Source organism: Strix uralensis, chromosome 8 (assembly GCF_047716275.1).
Source record: "Strix uralensis isolate ZFMK-TIS-50842 chromosome 8, bStrUra1, whole genome shotgun sequence".
NCBI classification, from domain to species: Eukaryota; Metazoa; Chordata; class Aves; order Strigiformes; family Strigidae; genus Strix; species Strix uralensis.
The window spans coordinates 33,655,568-33,674,010 of NC_133979.1; the positions used below are offsets into that span (position 1 = coordinate 33,655,568).

Consider the following 18,443-nt stretch of genomic DNA (forward strand, 5'->3'; position numbering starts at 1 on the left):
AAGGTTTATGGTCATTCACTTTAGTTTTCAGGAGTCTGCACAAATTTGTCTTGTATTTGTCAAAAATAGCTCTGTTGCTGCTTTGAGTTTTAAGCATGCATTTAAAAATGTATGCTTAATTATTACACAATATACAAATTACACAACATAACAGACGTTAATTATTACATAATTATTACATTCAAGTTGAATTTGTGTGAAACCACTAATGTTCTCATAGTTTCTATTCAGAATGATGACCCTGCACAACTTACGCCCATTTCAGCCTGGCTTTGTCACCTTGATGGGTCACGTTGGTGAACTTTGCTTGGTTCTGGCAGCTTTTTGTCAGAATTGGTGCCAACATTTGGGGGCTTCGAATTCTGTGTCTCGGAGAAAAGTAAACTGTGTAGAGGTGTGAATGAATTTAGTCTCTGTACGTTGAATCCAGACTTACTAACTTTTATAAAGGTATGCATGTTTTATGCTGATGAATTGGCAGACTGTGCTAGAGGAAGTGAGGAAACAAGTGGATTTTGACCTTTACTAGGATTGTTTTCTTACTGTAGAGCTGTTTGAAAATGGGAATAAAGTTATTATTGTAATCTGTGTTTTCTAAACAGATATTTTTAATTGCCATTTTTAATTTCTTTTACTAGAACCGCCTAGGGTTGTCATTTCACCTAAGAATCAGACTTTTACAGAAGGCTCTGAAGTGTCTATCAGGTGTTCTGCAACAGGTTATCCAAAGCCGACAGTAGTATGGACACACAACGATATGTTTATTATTGGTTCAAGCAGGTAGGGATTATAGCTTGCTTTATTTATTTTTATTTTTGCCTGTGTGAGAGAGAAGTTTTGAAGGATGCCAGAATACTCTTGACTATTTTTTCTACAGGAGTCTGAGTTTTGGAAATAGTACCTCAACCTTCACTTTTATAACTTTTAATTTCAGTTTCCTCATCTCTAAAATAGAAATACTTTAGTTTTCTTTTTCAGAAGGCTTTTTACAAGATTAATTTAAACACTTTTCACAAAATGCACTGATACTCTCTGATAGATATAATAATACTAATATTGGTGTTTATCTGGAGAAAAAACCAGCAATGTCTGTTTATAAACCATCTGCTCATGCTGCTGCTGTGGCTGCTTGGAGTGTGGGTGTAGCTGTTACTCTCTTTTCTTTAACTAATCATTTTGGTTGGTCTCCTGTGTGTTTCCAGGTATAGATTGACCCCAGAAGGCACCTTAATCATAAGAAAGGCAATTCCAAAAGATGCAGGAATTTATGGTTGCTTGGCAAGTAACTCTGCTGGGACAGAGAGACAGACATCCACCCTTACATATATCGGTAAGTGAAAGAAACGATGTAGTGAAATTAAAAAAGCAAGCTAATACATCATCAGGGAGGAACTGTTCAAATTAGTGGAACCATGCAGAACATACTGGTAGAAATTTCAGAAAACTTGGAAAAGATGTTGAGCAGGTCACAAATGTCCCTTTTGTTTTCTATTCAAATCTGAGTAGTATTGTTAGGTGATATTTGGGGCTTAATGTTTCTTTTTGCACTGTTTTGGAGAAAACAAACTAAAACTGGGTGTGAAAGTGGGGCAAGCTTGCAAACCTGACTAAGCCTTTGGAAAGGAATCATATAAATTCCATCAGTGTGCTTAGCACTCTGGAGTCCTAATCCAAATTGTGTCCTCTAAACACTGTGTTAATATGTTAATAGCAGAGTACTAAAATTCTTGATGACCAACACCAAGCTGGAGAGGGAGAGTAACTCTTAATCTTTTCACTTCCTATGTGATCTGACTTTTCCTATTCTATCCTTAAATTCCCTGTGTATTCTGTGTATGATCTAGGTGCTCTGGACCAGACTTCACTTTTTCATGTTTCCCAGTGTTTATCTGTCACCTTACATGATTTTTTAAGCCTGTTTGGTGTTTAATGCAAATATTCTTCCATATAACAAGAGAAAATTAGAGTCTTTCATGGTTTATGTCTTAAAAATGGTATATGCTTTGGATGGGGAACTCATTTTTTTTTTTTTTCTCTATTGTTTCTTTTTAGAGGGCCCAACATTGACTGTAGTTCAAAGTGAAATTCTGGTTGCTCTTGGAGACACAACCATTATGGAGTGTAAAACAACTGGAATCCCACATCCCCAGGTTAAATGGTTTAAAGGTGCACTTACTACTTTGTGTTTGCTTTATTTACTTTAGTGTGAATATTTAGATCAATGATCTTGAAGTGACTTCATTTTCTCAAAAGCTTTATTCAACTAGTGACTGACTTGTGAAATTCTCTAAATCTAGAAGATACAGCAGTTGACTTCTAGGGCGTAAATTCTTGCTCCTGTTTAAATACTGTGAATGTATATACTGTAGCATAATCAATTAAAAAAAAAAAAAAAAGCTGAGCCTCTTGCTTATTTAAATAATGTTCATTCCTCTGTAGAAACTGTTTAGCTACATGGTACAAAAATCACAAAACACTTTTCTGTTTTTCCCATCAGATGTTTGCCTGAATTCCTTTGCAACACCTAGGGAGTTTTTATATGTTCCTTCTTCTGAATCTCAGAGGTGTCTCTGACAGTTTCTTTCGTAGTGAGGCAGTATATTGGGTATCAGAACTGTGGGAGCTTTTCTGGAGTTATGTGCAAGTCAGAGAATCCCACGTCTCAAGACTGAACCTTTGTCCTCAGAAGAAGCAGCTGACTCCTGTATGTGGTTGTATAAACCACCTGCCTGCTGATTTTCTGGAAAACCAATAATCTTGTTAGATAGAGAGTGCCAACAGATAGCTTATCCAGTCCAGTATTTCATCTCTGACAGTGACTGGGGGGAAGCACCAAACTCTTTGTTGTCTGTTTGCAGATAATCTTCCCTCAAAGGAAGCGCGTTCTGAACTCACTGCAGTTAGTGGATGGTTTGTATTTTAAAGCAGGAGTCAACAGGCTTTTTGATATCATCCCAAAGCGTACATGTGGGCCAGTTCTGAATGTTACACATCAGTATTGTGGCTCCCGCTGAGCTTGAGAGGTAGCAGAGCTGTTTTCTAGGTGTTGTGGAGTTCTCAGCTTGGTACAGAGCTGGCAGACAAGTGGCCGCCACACGTAGCCTCTAACGTGGGAAGGAGAAATACAGCCTAGCACACTGTCCTAATGCTGGTCTCTGACCAAAGCTACTTGGGTTTGTGTTCCCCTAGTGAAACAACTAAATAAAAAAGATTGTATCTAATGAAGTAATGAATTTTTCCACTCAGTTGAGTAGAAGTCAGAGTACTCATTTGCTAAATGAATACAGCCATGTTGTGAACTACTCTCAAAACTGGACATTGTTTTGTTGGAATAACTTTGATAAATGCCCTGTTATATTTCAGTTGGTTTTTTTTTTTTCTGTCTGGTCTTAGGTGACTTAGAGTTGAGGGCATCAGCGTTTCTCATTATTGATACTCATCGGGGTCTTCTGAAGATCCAGGAAACACAAGACCTGGATGCTGGTGACTATACCTGTGTGGCTACCAACGATGCAGGCAGAGCTTCTGGAAAGATAACTCTAGATGTTGGCTGTAAGTAGTTTGCAATCTAGACAGTAAATACCCTTAATTTCAGTGTTTCTGTATCGGCTCAATGGTGCCTTGGTTATCTGAATCTTTCTCACAAATACGTGTAAGCCTGTGTGTATGCTGGGAACACCTCTTTGGTGGTGTTCACTAAGCTGTTTCCTTGTCCTATCTGGGCTCCAACTTCCCTTTACACTTCTTTTGCAAAGCATAAAAGTTATGAGGAGGAAGAGAGAGGTAGAGGAGGAGGAAACTGAAATCTCAATGAAGTTCTCAAGTAGAGAATATATTATACTAACTTAAGTTACTAAGTAAGGTTATTGTAACTTAGCCCTTCCTCTTCTCTTTTCCTAATTCTTCTAACTGCTTGTGGCTGACACGTCATGTCTTGTTAAATGCGTGTTCCTGTCAGGCACACGTGCTTTTGGAAGCAATGAGCAGTGCTCTTTGAAGGAGATGAGGAACTTAACAATGCTAACACTTGAGTATGCACGTTTGTCTGATGGGGGTGGCTGTATCTTCATTTTTTTGAGATGTTTAGCCCATTTCTGAGCTCCCCATTGGAAGTACAGAGCATGCGAGGCTGCTTTTGTAAGGTGTTGCTAGTTGGGAATATGTTGTTAGAAGAATAATTGTGTATAAGGAGACATAAATTTAGGTTGTCAATAGTGCAAGCAGAATGCTAATATTACGTTGCAACCCCAATTCACTTTCTGTGTACTCTTTTTTTTTTTTGGTTGGTTGGTTTTTTCTCTTTCCAGCTCCTCCAGTTTTCACGCAGGAACCCAGTGATGAATCTGTGGATATTGGCTCAAACATCACGCTGCCATGCTATGTTCAGGGTTACCCAGAACCAAAGGTTAAATGGAGGCGGCTAAATGGTGCTTCCCTTTTCTCAAGACCATTTGCAGTTAGTTCCATCAGTCAACTCAGAACGGGAGCTCTATCTATTAATAGTAGGTAGACTGAACTTATTTTCAAAAAAGATTCCAGAAGGAAATATGACATATGCAATGCATTTAGGTTACTGTACTACTTTGTAAAATTGATAATTTTGTAAAAAGACTGGATTTTTATCAGAGAATGTGTTTCTGATAGTGACTTCATTGCTTTTGACATGCAGTTCATTTTCCCATGTGTTTGTGAATTCAGTTGTGTTTGGGCATTGGCTTCACTCTTCACAGAAATTATTACACCTTTGTTTAAATATACATGGGTTATGGTCTCTGATACTGAGGAGCCGTGGATTTTCTTCTTTTCTTTTTTTTTTTTTTGAGAATTGTTTCTAAACTCACTGTTTTAGACAAGTCCTAATTTGGGTAATAACCAAAAATTCCATAAGTGGCTTTGCAACTTCATTTACCTGGAACGTTTCGGTCACCCTTGCACTAAGTGAAGTTACTCTGTTTTCTTAATTAGGGTTTTCTAATTCCTTTCTAGACATAAGTTGGGTGAAGTAATTTCTCTCTACTGTACATGCAGTGCAGTAACTCATGTCTTATGTACAGTTTTGTGGGTGTCTGTTCACATACAGACACACATTGCTGTATGCAGTGAGCACTATTCCATAGTAAGGCACTATGTGATAGCATATGTAGATTTATAGTATACTACTGTATATTATTTATGCACATTAGTATATACTGTATTAAAGTATATGCAATATGTACAGTGATGAAAAGTATCATATATATGTAAATAATGCTTTTTTTACTCTGTAAAATAGTCATTGCTTCTGTACTTGGTGACCTGGCCAAAACCAAATATTTGAAACTGAAAGACAAAAGCATCGGGTGTCTGTGTATTGCAAACCTTGCAGTATCATTTCAAATGCTGCAATTGGATCTCTTTTTTTCCTCCCCTCTAGATTTGTGGGTTAGTGATGAAGGAACTTATATCTGTGAAGCTGAGAACCAGTTTGGAAGGATTCAGTCACAGCCAGCCACGCTCACAGTAACTGGACTGGGTAAGACTGGTTAATGTCAGTGACGGCAGTGCGAGGGAAGACTGGCAGCATTTCAGTGCCTGGAGTACACTGGAGGAGGTGATAGTTGGTGGTGTTTGTACAACAAATAGGATGTCTGTGGGTTATGTACATACGTGGTGACGTACCTATATGCTGTATTTACACGTATGTAATCCACACAAAGAGAATCAGAAGACATTTGCATGGAATATTGTAATTAATTTCAGTGAATTTTACATGTTAAAAGATTCTCTTGACTGGCTACGTTAATTTGAATTAGTTCCATCTGCACTTTATAACATGGACCTTAAAGAAGTGATTTATCCTGACTTCTGTTTCTTATTCCGATGTAAATTTATTAAGGAATGAAAAATCACCATAATGATGAATGCTAATGATGGGGTTTCTGCCATTTAATTCATCTTGGGAAAAAAAAAAAAAGAAAAGCAGCAATGAACATGCTTAGGTCAGTGTGTTGATATAACTGGGAAAGAATCTTAGTGATCCAAGAAGACAGTAAATGTCTAGCTTTGACGATAGCTGTGCTATTAAAGAGTTGTTTATTATCTCCATTGGACAATTGGCAGTAAAAGGAAAAATAATGCTATGGAATGTATACATTTGTGAGAGGATAAGAATGGAGTCCATCTGACATCAAAGAAACCAATTGCTAACTTAAAACATCTAGTGGGAATCTGTAATGCTGGTAGTATTTGATAGACATGTTTTTACCTATTTAAAACTGTTATTTAATCCCCATTATTTAAAATTAGTTTACCAAGCATGTGCACAGGAGCACTTTCTGTTGGCTCTTTACAGAGCTTGAAGAATTTTCTGCTGAGCTCTTGACCTCTATTCTAATCTTTTAAAATTTTATGCCCAAAGGAAATTACCACTTATATTTTTGTCCTCTCCAAACCTGCTACTTTTGTTCTTCAGTATTTTGCCCAAGAAAGGAAAAATAATATATCAACTTGGTATGAAGGGAACGTGAGTTTTCAGGGAAATACTGGATTGGATCCAATTTCAGCTGGACAACATCTTCCATTTGCTGCCATTCCTTAGTCTTAACATCATTGTATGTGTATTCCTCCAGCTTCCTTTCTCTCCTATGTTACCCCACCCCTTCATTTGTTTCGTTCTTTTTTCCTGCCTGCACTGTTGACATTTCAGACACCAGAATCCCATCTGGTATTTTTTGTCATAAAATTAAGTATGTTGGAACTCCTGTGCTGTTTGTTGATGGCAACGTGTATTTCTTCCTTCCCTTTCCTTCTTTCTACTTAAATTGTATAGTTTCCATTGTAGAAAATGTTTCTTGTTCTATATTTGTATAGTACCTTGCAGAAGGTCACCTTGTCTGATGGTGCTGCAAGTAGCATTAGTGACAGGACTAATAATTGAAATTTAAAACTTTACATGAATATATAAAAATTGCTAATAACTTGTTATAATTCTTTCTTTTGTTCAAGTTACACCTCTGATTGGAGTAAGTCCAGCCACAGCCAATGTAATTGAGGGCCAGCAGCTCACTTTGCCATGTGTGCTGCTCGCTGGAAACCCCATCCCAGACCGGAGGTGGATTAAAAACAGTATGGTGGTAAGACTGTTTTGTTTCCTGTAAGATTTATTGGCAGAGAAAATCTGCAACTGACACTTGAAGCCGTGACGACAACGTGGTTTAATGTACAAAAGTTGATGTACAAATAGACTTTATGCTTACAAATAAAGATGCTTCATGAGATTGGACCGGCTCACTGGAAACAAGGATCCGGTGTCTTTGAGGTGAATTACAGCAGACAGCCACCACTCAGCAGGAGCTGCTGCTGCTTCAGGAGAAGCTGGTTGGCTGTATCTGTAAGGCACTACCTGCTTCTGAGTTTCTGCAGGTGCTGTCATTCATAGTACAGCCATTTATTACTGTTCAAAATACGAAAGCCTCACTGGTCGTGACCCAGGCTAGGAAACTTCTAACTCTGAAGCATAATGAGGGAATAGGAGATGGTAGTGGGGGGTGTGAAGGTCTAGAAAAGAACTTGGAACCAAAGTATTTGTGAATTGTCCTTTTATCTTCTGTTTTACTTACTTGCAAAGCAGTTTTATGCATTCGCATTAGCTCTTGAATTTCAGCCTTGGGCTCTGAATATAGAGGCTAGCGGAATATACCTGCCAGAATGACAAAAGTACTGGAATTTAAACCCTGGTAACTGAAGAGCATTTCTTTTCCCCTGTTTTTTAAAAATAAAGACACCAGGAAATTTCTGTAGATTAACTTTTTTTTTTAATGTTATGACTCTTACCGTTGTTGATGGGATGAGATAAATGTCGGTATCCCTGTACCATATACTCCTTTCCTAGTGGTGCACTGCTCAGAGCATGAAAGGGTGTGTTTTCTTTCCCCCCGGGAGCATACTGTTGCCAGTTTATAACTCCTGCAGACAGAGAGGTGGTGTTGATACAGTGCCTGGGCTAGTTGTCTGAGTGAAATGTAATTTCTTCGGTAGTAGCTGAATTTCTGACTTTAAGATCCCTATGAAGCTCTGCTTTTTATCTTGCTTGTTAATTTCTCCCTAAAGCCCTTTTTCCACAGCTGTAATTAAAAGAATGATAGCTAATTTTTCTATTTATTATCACCAAGCAGAACCCTGGCACTACCTGACCCTTCACTTGCTAGAGTTTTCAGCTCAATTTTTTTTATCACTGGGAGTCATTGACCTTTTCTTTAGACTGTGTAAGTGCAAGCAGCACAGGCTGTAACTTCTGTATGAAATACTGGCAGAATCCTCCTTGTTGAGTTGCTAATTCCTCTGTACAGTAGTGCTAGTTTCCTGTAATTGTAAGCTTGCGGCAAAAACTACGCTCCAAGGAAAGTGTTGGAGTAAGTTATATTTAGAGAAGAATGCAGCTTTTTCTGAGCACGCCGTGACTGGAACAATTTTGCATTCTAACAGCCTTTCTGTAAGGCAAGTCTGTGTTGCAGAGACGGTGGATTTTTTTGATGTTGCTATAGGGTATATAACTTCTAAAAAAAATTATTCTTTGGTGAAAGTTGTAACTTTTCTTTCACAATGGTATGCTTCAGAGCTGAACTCTTCTATGTGATGCATGTGGCAAGTTAAAAGTTTTTGATAACTGTGGGGGAAAAAAAAAAAGGAAAGGATCTGTTTGTAGGAGAACAAGTCATTGCACTCATCAAGAGCTTGCCTATGGTCAAATTGGGTTACTGGAATAACCAGTAAAAAAATGCAATAAAATAATTCAGCTAAATTTGTGTTGCTTTGCTTCATGATTCTAAGCATGAGTGGCAGTTCTGTATGTGCTGTGGCAGGGCAGAGTTGCTGTTGCAGATCTTAATCTCCCTCCAGCAGTAAATAAGAGGTGCTACCAAAAGTCTTATTTAAAATTAGCTCTTTATGAAAGATGGAAAGTAGGAGAAGCTCTAGTAAAATTCTCCAGGAACATACAATTTTTAAGAATGTGAGGTAGTCAAGTAAAGCCAAGATGCATCCCAAAGTAAATATTATCAACAAGTATTTGCTTCAGTAAACCGTTGCATCGCTCTTTTGGCAGGTGGTTCCCAATCCCTACATTAATGTTCGCAGCGATGGAAGCCTGCACCTGGAAAGAGTTCGGCTGCAGGATGGCGGCGATTACACTTGCATGGCCAGTAATGTTGCTGGGACAAGCAACAAAACTACTGCTGTTAATGTGTATGGTAAGGAACGCTGTCTCGTTGCTTTTGCACTGAATGCAAGATGAGAGTGCATTTCTTACAGCGGATTTCACTACAGCTCTTTTGTTACAGTTATGCTAATTTCTCAGATTTCCTTTTCTGTAATGATGCTACTTCATGAAGTAACATGGTGGGAAGTTGGATCCGCTGCACAGGAAAGAACTGAGTGATTGAGACTGTTTTTAAAATAAAACAAAGTTAACGCCATTCAGTGGTCGTAAAAGATCCTCAGTTTAAAAACATCTGCAAAGGTTGGGCTGTGCAGTCTTCATCTCTAGCTTTATTAACAAAACAGTGTAAGTTTACTGGAAAACCATGAAAAATGCTGTCTGTGGGTTTCGTAACTGATACAAGGAAGCACAACTCGTGGGAGGATGAGAATTAAAATGTTTGGCAAAATGTGTTTGGGTTTTTTTTCTGCCTTTTTTTTCCTCTTTAATTAAAACATAACAAAAATTACAGTGACAGCAAGACAAAGCGTTAGCATTGTGGTAACCCATGCATATTTCAGCTGAAGATACTTTTATTAACTCTGTGTGGGGTCACAACCACTTCATGGTTTACAGCCTGAAATTTTCTCATGTGTTATATTAATCATGGGAGATTTATTTTAAGCTTCGCTGAAGATGCTGGGACATCCTTTTATGATAAGAATAGCTATTATTTTTTAACACAGGCAAGTACTCAATGTCTGATAAGGTCTTCGATGTCAACACTAGTTTTTGGAATATTTTGGAACTTGAGAACAGAAAGGAATATATTTGTATGTTTTTAAGATCTAGTTTTTGATATTATAGCCTTAAATCTGATCTTTTTGCTGTTGTTAATTCAAAACCAGCTCAGTTAAGTCGGGGAACTGGGGTTCTTGTTATCTCTCGTTACCGATTTTGTGAAGTGATCTTGTATATTTATTCAAGTTCATCTAACAGTCAGTCCCTGCAGAAACCATCACTGCAGCTAGCACAACTCTGTAGTATTTATAACAAAGCCTAAATGAGCTTGGAGTGTGATCAGCTCTTCACTCTCACAACGGCTCTATTGTAAACGTTGTCCATCGATGGGAATTGATTCAGCACCAAAAATGCTGAACCTGTTCTCATGAAAGGTGCTGTATAGGTCGAATCATGTACAGTATCTTTTCAGGAAGCCTAAAATGTTGTCAGAAGATATTGCAACAATCTTTCTGAAAGGATTGCTGTCAGCTATGTGAAGTACCGCAGTTAGTTTAAAACTATATGTACCTAATCCACTGATCAGCCCGTGGCTGGCATGCTTTGTTATGAACAGGGATTTACTCTGTCATGAAAGACTGGAGAGTGGAGGGGAAAGTGGCTGGTCAGTGTTAGGGTTCAGAGAAGAGGCTGAAAATTCCCAAATCCTGCTGCCTGTATGAAGTAGTAATTGAGTATTTTGTTAAGAATTTTATTGTAAGAGTTATGCCATGGTTTGAAATGTCTCCTACATGTGTTTAGTATTTGCATTTATTTTTAGTTCTGCCTGTTATTCAGCATGGACAGCAGATCTTCAGCACCATTGAAGGAATCCCAGTAACATTACCGTGCAAAGCAAGTGGAGTTCCTAAGCCAGCTATTGTCTGGTCCAAGGTAATTTCTCATCTTTGTGCTGTTCATGGTGAAAGATGAATTGAACACATCACTTAGTTGTCATAAAAACTATTTGCAAGAAACTTGGCCAAAAGCGTCAGTTGTGATGGAAATCTCCATTTATTCATACCTGCTTTTGTTTCTTAGAACAGTGCTTTCTGGCCATGGTCCAGCCATAGGTCAGTGTTCTGTTCTTTGGAGGGGCTTTGGTTATCGCTCTGTCTTTGTTTTTAACACTTTAGAAATTGTTCATGTTCCTGTTGCATGTTGATAATTTGAGATTAGGCAACCTGCCACGGATTGCAAGTTCATTTTTGTTTTGCAGCCTTACTTTAAGATGACTTTTTCCTCTGAGGGCAATGTCTAATATAATGGCATTTTGGGGTTAACTTGTCACTTTTCAATCATGTCCTTGACATGAGAACCTCAACATTTTTGGGAATTTGTCTGAAAGTCAGGCTTTGGTTTTTTCCCTACTTGAACAGCATGATTTCTGGTAATAACAGTTATTTGGGGTATGTTACAGCTTGCGTGATATTGCTGTGGAGGCACTGCTGTGCCTCAGAAGTTGTTCAGATGTAACTGATAGGGACCCTGTGAACAGCTTTGTTTAAAAGAAGGAATAGAGCAGAGTTAACTCTGTTGGTTTGGTATGGGAGGAAAACATGGGAGGAGTGTTTTTTCTTAATTATCACTTACAATATTCAATACTGTCCAGGAAGTGTCTGATGACTAAGAAACATTTTATATAATATATACAAGATCCATTTTGACACCAGAAATCAATGTCAAAATTAACTCAGTTGAAATCTTGATTTTTTTTTTTTTTTTTTTAAATTTTCTTGTAAGAATGGGGGTCTGTAAAATGTAACGAGTTGTCTGCATAAGAATCCCTGTGCTTCTGCTCTTGTTACTGCTTAGATAGTGACACTCAAGGAGTAAGAAAAGTTAGTTGGTTAGTTAATTTGTATGGATGGAATTTTGGGGCCAGGCTTCTTAATATAAAATATTTTGTCCATCTCAGCCATAAACAATAGAAGCAGTACTGTAATGTAAATTAAAATATTGCTCAACTCAATCAGACTGACTGTAGATAGTTTTGTCTACAGAACTGTATTAAAAAGCATGTAGCATATTGCACAGCAAAAAATCAGACCCAGTGTTATATTAATAATACAGTATTCTTCGTATGAAGAATCAGTGTCAGCAATTGGGTAAGCTAGGGGAAATTCTACAGGCACTAAGAATTTTTATATTCCTTTATTTTTAATATTTTCATTAGATTTTATTTTACTGCTGTAAGCTTTAGCTTTTATTGAAAATTATTGTAATTTGGTTTATTTCAGAAAATCCAGATGCTGTGGACAATTTTTTGTTTTTCTTTCCACAGAAAGGAGAAGTGATTCTTGCCAGCAATGTGAAGTTTTCTGCAGGATCTGATGGAAGTCTGTATGTAACTTCACCAGGGGGTGAAGAGACTGGGGAATATGTGTGCACTGCAACAAATGCTGCTGGCTATGCTACACGGAAAGTCCAGCTGACTGTCTATGGTATGTATGAGCTAAAATCAAATACAGTGTCGTCTCTCTCCCCACGTTGCATTCTACTTTAGACTGTAAAACCCACTCAGGTGAACTGTGAACTAGGATACCCACAGTGCAAACGGCATTTAAACTAATCTCTAAGTAGTGCTTTTGACTTTGTCCTAGATCACTGGATCCACATACTAGGTAATTCTACAGATGGCTGATACTGAAAGGCCTATCCTTCAGCCATTATGATTCTCTTGAAATTTCCTGATACCTGTTACCTTGAGTTCATGGACTAGGATCTTGGGCTGATCATAATTTCATCTTTTATGGGAGTGGGTAGGAAGTATCTGTGGAGGAATAGAAATTCCTGCTGATAGAAGAATGAAGATCCATTAACCCCACAGGTCCCAAAGCTTCCTACCATCTCCCAGTAGTATTAAAAAAAAAAAAAAAAAATTTAGGTGTAGACTTGCTTTGCAAGGCTTTTATGGCTTGTAGGCATCGGTGCTGTAGTGTAACATAGTTCAGGTATTGGTTGCAAGCTACCTAGGCAATACAGAGCTCAGCATATGCATGAACTACGTATATCTGTCCCTATCCATCTTTTTGGGTAGATAGTGTGGTCTTGCTGGTATTTGTGGTATTGCATGTAGGCATCAGCCTGTGTCTGAGCTACAGGCACTGTACATCAACATTACAGTGATTTATGTCTATTGCAGACATGTCATTAAAAGTAGGATTCTAATGTTACATACCTGATAAAAAAATAGATGTTTAAACTGAAGTAAAATTGTATGGTGTTGCATTTGTACAAATACATATATTCATTGCAGCTTCTTAACGTGTTCCATGTTATAGTGAAACCTAGAGTATCCAGGCCTGGAGACCAGCAAGGAAATGCATATGATAAACCCATAGAGATCTCAGTAATTGCAGGGGAAGATGTCACACTTCCATGTGAAGTAAAGAGCTTGCCACCCCCCATAATTACCTGGGCCAAAGAAATGCAGCTCATATCTCCATTCTCTCCAAGGTAACAATGTTTGAAAACAAAAGAAAAGTGAAATTGCGTCTAAGCTTTCAAGATTTTGGAAGGGTATATAATTTCTAATTGCCACAGGATCAATCAGAAGGTATTAAGTTGTCCCGCATGAGGACCCTGTTTTACTAGGTCTTGATACTCTCTTTCCCAAACCAAGCATATGTCTCTTTCCGAAGGATACCAAGACCATGCATCACTGTACAGCTTCTGTTCCAGTGCGTGTTTATGCGCAGTCTCAGGAGGCCAACATGAAAGAGATCCTGTTATATTTGTACTGTGGTGGTGCCCAGAGACCCACATAATCTGTGCCTGATTATAAATGTTTAAAAACTGTTTTTCTTAAGCACTTCATATTTATGCTCAGGAGATCATTGTCTGTTTATTCATATGAAGTTTGGCGTGCCATTAGAATACAGATGATGATAAATGTTTGTGAGTGCTTACAAAGCTCATTGCTTGCTGTGTTTTGGATCCAAAAACTCTCCAGATATTCTTGAACATGTGAAAACGTAGCTAAACACTCATAAAAATGTTGAGTTGACAACCTTAGAGAATAAAGAGTTGGTGACTGTCTTGTATATATCATGGGCCACAATGTTGGAGTTCTTCCTTATTATTTTAGTATGGTATGAAATAAGAGAGGAGAGGAATAGGTAATTATTCTCTGTTCCCAACTGAAGTGCTGGATACTGCCACAAGGTGTACTAGTGGTTTCTAGTCTTCAAGATACCTCAGAAGGGGTAAAGGCTACAGCTGTGTTCATAAACCAGGAAATGGTAACCCTGGCTGAATGCACCCCATAGCGACTGCTCTGCCTGACGTCCAGTGTCTCTCTGTGATCCAAGGGGAAGGAATTGGCCAGTGTCTGAGCTGAGTTAAGGAATCGTGCAGGCCTGAAGGCGAGCCTCTTTCCCTTGTGGCCAAGTCTGCCCCTTGGAGCCACCCCTTCCTGCGAGTCTGCGACAGCCTCAGCCGCTAACAGCTGCTGGGCCAGCATATGTGGTGAAGGAGGCTTGTGCACAGGGAGCTGATTTGTTGTTAGTAATCTTTGTGGAATTTTCTGCTGTGTTCTGTGAGCACATTGCACGCACTAATGAATCTGCATTCTTGGTCCCTTACTTGTCCTCATTTTACTTCAGGACACGTTGATAAATTAGGCTACTTGCTCATGGCTGTTGTGGAGAGATCCAAGTTGTCCAGAGTAACAGAAGTCCAGCTCAGCCCATTCCATAAAATTGTTTACAGATGACAGCAAAAGTTAAAGAATTAGTCCAAACAAAATTGCTTGAGACCACCCAAAGATGATGTTAGAAACATCACCAGTAAACAAAAGAAGACTGAAGTCAGAATGAAGGAACTTTTATCAAAAAACAAATGTAATTAGTGGACAAAATAATGGAAGATAAGTTGCCTCAACAATCTATCTCTTGGGGTTATTAAAAAAAAAAAAGGTTTGAGAAGATGTGGGCAGCAGAGGAAGAATCATAATATTTGACAGTTTTGGGTGGCCTGGAGGAAATACACTTCACTTTCTTTCCATTCATTTCTCTGGGCCATTGCAATCCTAAAATTCACCACTTCTGCCCCTATGATGACATTGTCCTAATTAGACAGTGCAGAGAAAGGAGGACAGATGATACCACTGATTCCCACCAACTTTGCCTAAATTCTGTATATAACCTTGAGGGCTAGACTTGAATTTCTTCTTGTCAGTTCTTAGCTGTCATTTTTTTTCCTTCCCTCCTCATTTATTTTCCCTGTCTCTCTTTTGACTTCTACATAAGATGACTTTGGGTTAGCTGGCCAATGTATCTTGTAATGTTACAGGCCTGTGACCAGAACTGTAGTAAAAATTAATGCTGTGTAGTTAACTATTCACTGATGAATAATGACAATTTCTATGAACACCAGAACTGGCAGTTTTGAATCTGAATACTCTTCAGAATCCTCTCTTCCATCTTGAATCAACATAACATCTTTTTTTTTATCCAGATGAAGTAGTATCAAAAATTGTTTAACTTTCTGACCCCGCTGACCTGGGCTAAGCAGAAAGTTTTGACAGAAGGTTGAAGAGCTCCATTTCTCTACCTGTTGGGTTTTGGTGGGTGTTTTGTTTGGCTGGTTGTTTTTTTTTTTTTTTTTCCTAGGTCTAGAAACAAGACAGATTTTTTTAATATGTTCTGTAAGTAGCTAGAACCAAATTTTGTAATTTGGATCTTCTATTTCAGATATTTGCTGTGTATTCTGAATGTAGTAGCTCAGTAAAGAATTATAAAAATGAGTGAATGTAAGTTCTAGTTTAGTAGTATGGCACAGCTCAGTGTGCCCTGTAGAATGGTGATATTCTAGCTCATAGCAATCATTAGCAATGTGTAAGTAGAGGCCATTCACCTTTCAATACATGTTTAGACAGTGCATCTGCTTCTTATTTTTCCAGACACACTTTCCTACCCTCAGGGTCAATGAAGATCAGTGAGACACAAGTTTCAGACAGTGGAATGTATATCTGTGTGGCCACAAATATAGCTGGGAACGTGACTCAGTCAGTGAAGCTAAGTGTACATGGTAAGTTTTAACCTGAGGGATAATCATCTGCAAGTTTTCACATGGAATTTAGCATCATGCAGAGCTTTTCAAATGTTTTTCTGTATGTACATTAAATACTATTGACCTATATTCTTTCAAGTCATATTATCTTCATATGCAAGTTTTTGTTACTGATTATGTGGAAAGGAAATAGTGTATACATATATACACACACTCTTCTTTAATGTTTCATAGACTTGTGGAAGAATTATAGCACAACATGACATTTGACTTTTTTCAAGTCAGCCAGAGGCCTTCTAAGAACTGAAAACTTTTGTTCTAATGCACTTGGATGTTCTCAGCAGTAGGTTTGCAAACAGTGGCTGAGAATGGCAAAGTTGGCTGAGGCTTACAGGTGTCAAGTTTCCACCAATTTGATGGGAATTACATATCCAAATCTTCTGGTAACAAATGTCAAAGTTTGCTTGCACACCTGCGCAGGTGGTGGTGAAACCCGCGTGCAACTCCATCACTGTGGGTAGGCAGCTCCTGTCTTTGAGCACAGCTGTATGCATATACATTCTGCTGTACCAACCTTTGAAACTGCTACCTTAACCCGTCTTACTGTGCTTGTGCCCACCTTCCTCTCCCCCTCAGTAAAGGTGTCTAGTCGCTCTTGCTCAAGCCAGGACCCACATCTCCTTTCCTCTCCCTTTTACCATTGATCATCACATTCTCTCTCCTACTCTTCCCATACTGGGGCCCCAACGACTTACACAATATCACGTCTTGTTAGCTCCATGCTCTCTCATTTATTCCTCCTCACCTGTGTCAGCCAGGAACACAGGTTGTGGCACATGTACCTCCTGCCAGTGCTAAAGCACGTAGGAGAGTGGGTACAGGAGCCGTGGGCCGGCGCAGCCCGGACGAGGCTGATCAATAATAATTGTGGGTGTATAGAAGTTCTCCTGTGGTTCATGCAGAGTTTGGAAGTGTTGCTGCCAGTGCCTGTTGCCAGCCCACATCTTTGAAGTGGATCACATACCATGAATTTACCAGATTGAAACTCCTGCCTCCAGCAGCTCTGAAACCTTCAGACTACGCTAATTCAGTTACAATGGCTATAACAGACTACTGTCTGGCTCTGTGTGTAGAGGAGTCTGCTATCAGTGCACATCTCTGTTTATCTGTAATTGTACATTAACAGCGAGTCTGGAAAAATGGCACTTGTTATTGTTTCAGGCATTCTTTATAAGTCTTTTTATTGTCAATGATCCTTAGAAAGAAAAACATTGTGGCAAAAGAGTTATGTTGGATTTATATTATTCTTCGGGACCAGCAAAATCTTTTCCAGTTATAATTTATCTCCTTGTCCAAACTTGTGTTTGGAGGCATAGAAAGATCAGGGATTAGGGGAAGGAAATTAAAATGTCAAAAGGAAAATTAACTTTATCATAAAAGCTTTTGAATTATTTTCTGTTATCAAGAGCCAGTACCAATAGCTCTTCAAATGTGCTCAGTGTAATACCATTGCACTACTCATATGGAGGTCATGCGGTGGAGTTTGAAATGTAGCTTCTTCAAATAAGTTGAGCAATAGGGTGTCGTACATCCTATCCTATGTAAAGAACATGCAGGTCTGCTTCCTCAGTCACCTGAGGGAATTTGGTTTCAGTGAATAAGGAAGGGCATTTTCTAAAATGACTAAAACGGGAAATAATTTTCTTCACATTACTGTGGACTAAACTTGTCTGTCTTAGTTCCTCCGAAGATACAGCGTGGGCCTCGAGTTTTGAAAGTCCAAGCTGGCCACCGAGTTGACATACCCTGCAGCGCCCAGGGGATCCCTCCCCCAGCAGTCACTTGGTTCAAAGGCAGAAGTGCTGTGCCGATAGACGGTGGGCAGTTTATCCACAGCCCCGACGGAGCTCTGGGCATCAGCAACGTTCAGCGTCCTGATGCTGGCACCTACAAGTGTGTCGCTAGTAACGTAGCGGGCAGCGACGCATCAGAGATAACAGTACAAGTTCAAGGTATTTATATTAGGGCTGTAGTCCTGCCTCCTGCCCTGGCTAGGGATGATTTCATGCCAGTGCTGTCTGGTTTATGTTTTGGAGGCAACGGTCTTTGTTGCATGATGCAAAATCCAAATCTGTTTTAGATATTATGTTCTGATGTTAATTAAGGAGAATTAGAATAGGCAAATAGTCTTTGGAGAGTTTGCAGAAATAAGAAAAAGAAACTCAATATATTAATCTTTTAATAAAAAAATCTTCAAACTACTTATGATTTGATTTTGTAGTAGGTAATTAAAATCAGATTCCAGTATGGGAAACCTCTCTTTCAAATATTATCTCCATGTGTTCAGATGTCTCACATTTTCAGAGACTGTTTCTGAACCTCAGGCCCTGGTGTCACAGCTTTAAATAGAATTGGAATTTTTCACGAGCTGAAATTGAGCTCTTCAGTCAGTTAGTATGCTTTTGAAATGGTG

General features: G+C 38.8%; 1 protein-coding gene across 1 annotated transcript in view; it reads left to right on the plus strand.

Moving 5' to 3' along the window:
* Positions 1–18,443, plus strand: part of HMCN1 (hemicentin 1) — a 206,740-nt gene that overhangs the window by 82,997 nt on the left and 105,300 nt on the right. The window contains exons 12-24 of the mRNA XM_074877133.1: positions 639–780; positions 1,203–1,330; positions 2,053–2,166; positions 3,394–3,552; positions 4,308–4,502; positions 5,414–5,512; positions 6,985–7,112; positions 9,083–9,227; positions 10,737–10,849; positions 12,240–12,399; positions 13,240–13,414; positions 15,861–15,988; positions 17,710–17,982. Of these exons, the coding sequence (XP_074733234.1) occupies positions 639–780; positions 1,203–1,330; positions 2,053–2,166; positions 3,394–3,552; positions 4,308–4,502; positions 5,414–5,512; positions 6,985–7,112; positions 9,083–9,227; positions 10,737–10,849; positions 12,240–12,399; positions 13,240–13,414; positions 15,861–15,988; positions 17,710–17,982 (1,959 nt within the window). The remainder of the gene's footprint in view (positions 1–638; positions 781–1,202; positions 1,331–2,052; positions 2,167–3,393; positions 3,553–4,307; positions 4,503–5,413; positions 5,513–6,984; positions 7,113–9,082; positions 9,228–10,736; positions 10,850–12,239; positions 12,400–13,239; positions 13,415–15,860; positions 15,989–17,709; positions 17,983–18,443) is intronic.